Source organism: Metopolophium dirhodum, chromosome 5, assembly GCF_019925205.1.
Source record: "Metopolophium dirhodum isolate CAU chromosome 5, ASM1992520v1, whole genome shotgun sequence".
NCBI lineage: Eukaryota > Metazoa > Arthropoda > Insecta > Hemiptera > Aphididae > Metopolophium > Metopolophium dirhodum.
The window spans coordinates 8,366,572-8,370,755 of NC_083564.1; the positions used below are offsets into that span (position 1 = coordinate 8,366,572).

The 4,184-nt window shown below is 34.7% G+C and overlaps 1 protein-coding gene across 1 annotated transcript; it reads right to left on the minus strand.

Moving 5' to 3' along the window:
- Positions 1 to 3,948, minus strand: LOC132945307 (UBA-like domain-containing protein 2-B). The gene is made up of 4 exons (XM_061015017.1): positions 3,190 to 3,948; positions 1,585 to 1,662; positions 1,417 to 1,525; positions 1 to 730 (listed from the first exon to the last, which is right to left on the minus strand). Exons 1-4 carry the CDS (start codon positions 3,295 to 3,297, stop codon positions 627 to 629), a joined length of 399 nt encoding a protein of 132 aa, XP_060871000.1. The 5' UTR covers positions 3,298 to 3,948; the 3' UTR covers positions 1 to 626.
- Positions 3,949 to 4,184: the final 236 nt, after the last annotated feature.

Genomic DNA, 4,184 nt, shown 5'->3' on the forward strand with positions numbered 1-4,184 from the left:
TTTTCAAACAAAATAATGTATTCACTTTATTACAATTATTTTTTTAAATTTTTTAATTATAATAAGTTTAGTAAATATACCACAACAGTTATGTTTCATATTATGCACTGTTGGAACATATTATTATTGTTTTCGTGTAACATATTTGTTATACTCGGTACGCAGTCATAATGAAATTTTGAGTTGTACAAACAAAAATAAGATATTAGCTATTATAATATAAATTATTTATGTATATAAAAAAAAATATATATAATAATAAAAAAAATAATGTCAAGTTTGATCTTTCTCTTTAATCAAAAACGAATATAATAATTATGTTAAGCATCTTGCAATAACAGAGTGGTTTTTGATGGAAATTGAATTATGATTACAAAATATTAAACTTAATTTTAAATTGAGTATTTATTATATGTTTCATAAATTACTTATTCTAATGAAAATATCTTCTAACAAAAAAAAAAAAAAAATGATAATATATATATAATAACAATCAAATGATAAAATATTTCTAAACAATATAATTCTAGAGTAAAAAGTTACAAAAAGCACGTGTCATTAGTGGACACTAAAACAATAATATGGCTAAGTTTATATTAAAAGTAACAAATGTACATGATTGTTCCCTATGTGTTGTTTGAAACTGTGTTTGGCGCTAAATGTGCATATGGGTGCCTTTTGGATTGACTGTTTTCTAATGAGGTTCTATTTTGAGGAGAAACAGACATACCTAGAACATACAATACAAATAATTTGTATTAAGTATTTTAATTATGATTTAACACAAGAGTAATTAATAATATGTAATTAATGTTTACAAAGAATAAAAAATAATGTGGATAATAACTTATTATTTTTTTTTTCATAACTTCATTTTATAAATATATAAAAAAAAAACTATGAAAGTTTTAGTTTTAATATATTGGATTAAAGATAAACAATTTACTTCGATAATAATTGAGGGAATTCAATTTAAAAATAAATCAGTTTATTAACTAAAATTCATTAAGATCCAAACAACAGTTAATCATTTTCATCTTGTTTATTATATTATGCACAAGTAATATAATAAAATCATGATTTATCTCTCGATAAGTAAATAATAATTCAAAATCACCTTTAAATACAAAACAAAAATTAACTCTTTAGATTTATAAATTATTGAATCACATTTTTAACAATAGGAAGCACCATTTAAGACATAAAAAAAAAAATATACAACAGTCCGGACCCCAGTATTTATTATCTATTTCTAATTTCTATATATAATCAATGATATTATTTATTTTATTTCATGATTAGAAATCCCAAGGTGCATTGGTGCATTAGTTAACAATGAAAATATACAAGTAAATGTAATAGAAAAATGAATAGGCACAAAACTAAGTTGAGTTAAGCCAGCTTAATTATACTCACTCGGTGATGATCCCAATTTTGAATTTTCAGATGAAGTTGTCATACGTGAAAAGGCAATCAGAGTGTCAGGGAAATTGGGTGGCGTAGCAGGAGTATTACATGGTGTCATCTGAAAAAATTATGCAAATATTAAGATGATGTTGTTAATTTTCAATAGAAACAACTCACTTGTCCAAATCCAAACTGTGCTGAATTTTGACTGCAACTCGATACAGAAGAATCTTGAAAAAATATGCTCAATGCAGTCTGAAATAACAAAATATTCAAGGTATTCAAATAGTCTTACAAGAATAATAACATTTATTACGCTTACATGATGGCGTTAAAATGGTTTTAGATTCATTGATATTTGTATATATATCCAATGTGCTTACACCTGCAAGAATGTAAGAATCTATAGTACTTAAACCGTTTTATCGTTAACATGTAAACATAAACTAATCTAAACAATAACTAACGTAAATAGTATAGTAGGTATTTATTTTACCAATAGTACCTAAGACCATTTTGTATTTGTTATGATTGTTAAAAATATGAGCTTTTCTGGTTTCTTAGATTATATTATATGATGTTTACCTACATAGTCAAAAAAGGTCAATAATACTATACTTTTAAATTCTGTACAACATAACTCTAGGATAGGTAAATATTTGGTAGGTAAGCTAGATTTATTTCTAGATTAAGTATTTTTCAGTAATTAGGTACCTAGTTGTCAAAGGTCGTATTATAAGAATTGATACCAAACCGAAATCTTAAGACTTTTTAAAAGATTGTAGATGTTTTACTAAAATTGTTGTTAAATTTAATATTAGTAATAAAATATTTTGACGTCATCAAAATTTAGCAAAAACATACGAAACACATAAATACACAATGAATAGGTGGGTATAATTTTTTTTGTCTCATTAAGCAAATTTGAAACAGTCTGTCATAGGTACAAGTATTATTATAAAATTGAATGATTCAACAAATTTAGAGGACAAGGTTACGGGAGTAGATAAAATGATATTTGTTTGCTCATACTGAACAAATTCTCGAATGTCGCATCGAGCTGGTTAAGTTGACCACCAATTGACAGTATTATAATCTAACAAATTGATGGTTGAAGCAAATAAAAATGAAGGTGACAATTGTCTAACAAGCATCAAAAAATCATTAAACCGCTTAATACACATAAATTTACGTCATCGCATTTCATGAAAACATTAATAAAGATATTGGTACACAAATTAATGTGATGTATTTTCAAATTTAGCAAGGTAAGCAATTCAAAATCAGTGTTGATATAGGAAGGTACCCACAAAACATTATGAATTATTGTCCAATGGAAGGATTTGATAGCATTAGAAGACAAGGTTACGGTGGAGAGATGACGATATCGGTTCGTACACAGTATCAAATTTTCGACTAGCGCATCGAGCTGGCCCGGAAAAGAATAGAAAATGTAACAAAGATGCGTAGAGAAAGGAATTTATTATGGAGATGGTCACTGAGCAGTCGCTTAGAGTTCAAGGTCACGGGGTACAAAAACCCTAAGAGCCACTACGATATACCCAGGTGGGTAAGGTTTAGAGTTGGAAGAAGAACGACATATTATGAACATATTTTTGATTTACATCGATCGGGACGACGCCGAGAACGATGCGAACGGGACGTACGACGTCGCACGAATAACGCCGACCGCAACGATGGCGTTGTACCTACTAACGGGCGCCAAAGGCCACCGACGGAATCATAATGCAGTAAAATATCATAACGCGAACTGCGGCTTACCTCGAACTGCCAATGGGCGGCCTGCAGCAACTGCTTGGCCTGGTCTCTGGCGCATCCGGCGGCCAGCACGAATTGGTTGATCATCACCTGTTCGCGCAACGAATCCATTTTCGTTCGGCGCAAAAGTGTCTCCGTGAAACCTCAAACCTGTCGGCTGTGCGGTGTGATCGCACGGTCGTTGCACCGTTTTTTCAACTGGCGCGCGCACCGCTTGGCGTCCGGGAAACGAATGTAAAATGCCTCGGGAAGTCGGGAAAGCAGACACGGATCTTCCCGATTACACGGTCGTCGGGGGTACACCGCCACTCCGGTAGCGACACTAATATTATGGTTATTACAAAACTGAGGGATTTCTACGGGTCGTTTCTTTTCCACTTTTCACTCGGTTTTATCAGCAGCCGCGCCACAACAACAACAATAATAACAATATTATGTGCGCGACGAGCAGCGCTTAACGTATACGGACGGGACGGTGACGCGCAGAAGACTCAGCCGATACGCACACGCACGCACGGCAATGATGACGGTGTGAGAGGAGGAGGAACAAAAAAAAAAAATAATAACAACAACAATAATAAAAACAGTCAACAGTGGCGCTGCCGCTGCGTACTCGTCGTCACACACAGTACACACACTCGCGCACACGCACGCCAACACCACTACTCGTGTACGGGAACGCACAGGCGCAAACGCCCGCGCCCGATATTCCCCGCCGCCGCCGCCGGCCTACCGCGCGATATTATTATTATCCGCCGCACACGCGCACAGCGGTACACTGCACGACCTATCGTAAAATATGTACCAGCGGGTACACGACCCCGCGCGCGCGCCGATCGCGTCGTTTCGTGTTGTATCGTGTCGCGCCGCGTCCGCACAACAACCGCGGCCGCCATGTCGGACCGATCCGTATTATACACGAAGCAGCTGATCCTGATCGGTCAGATCGAAGTATCGAACCCCGCGCCGCCCCGCAGCCGCGTGCATGGCGCGCGTAA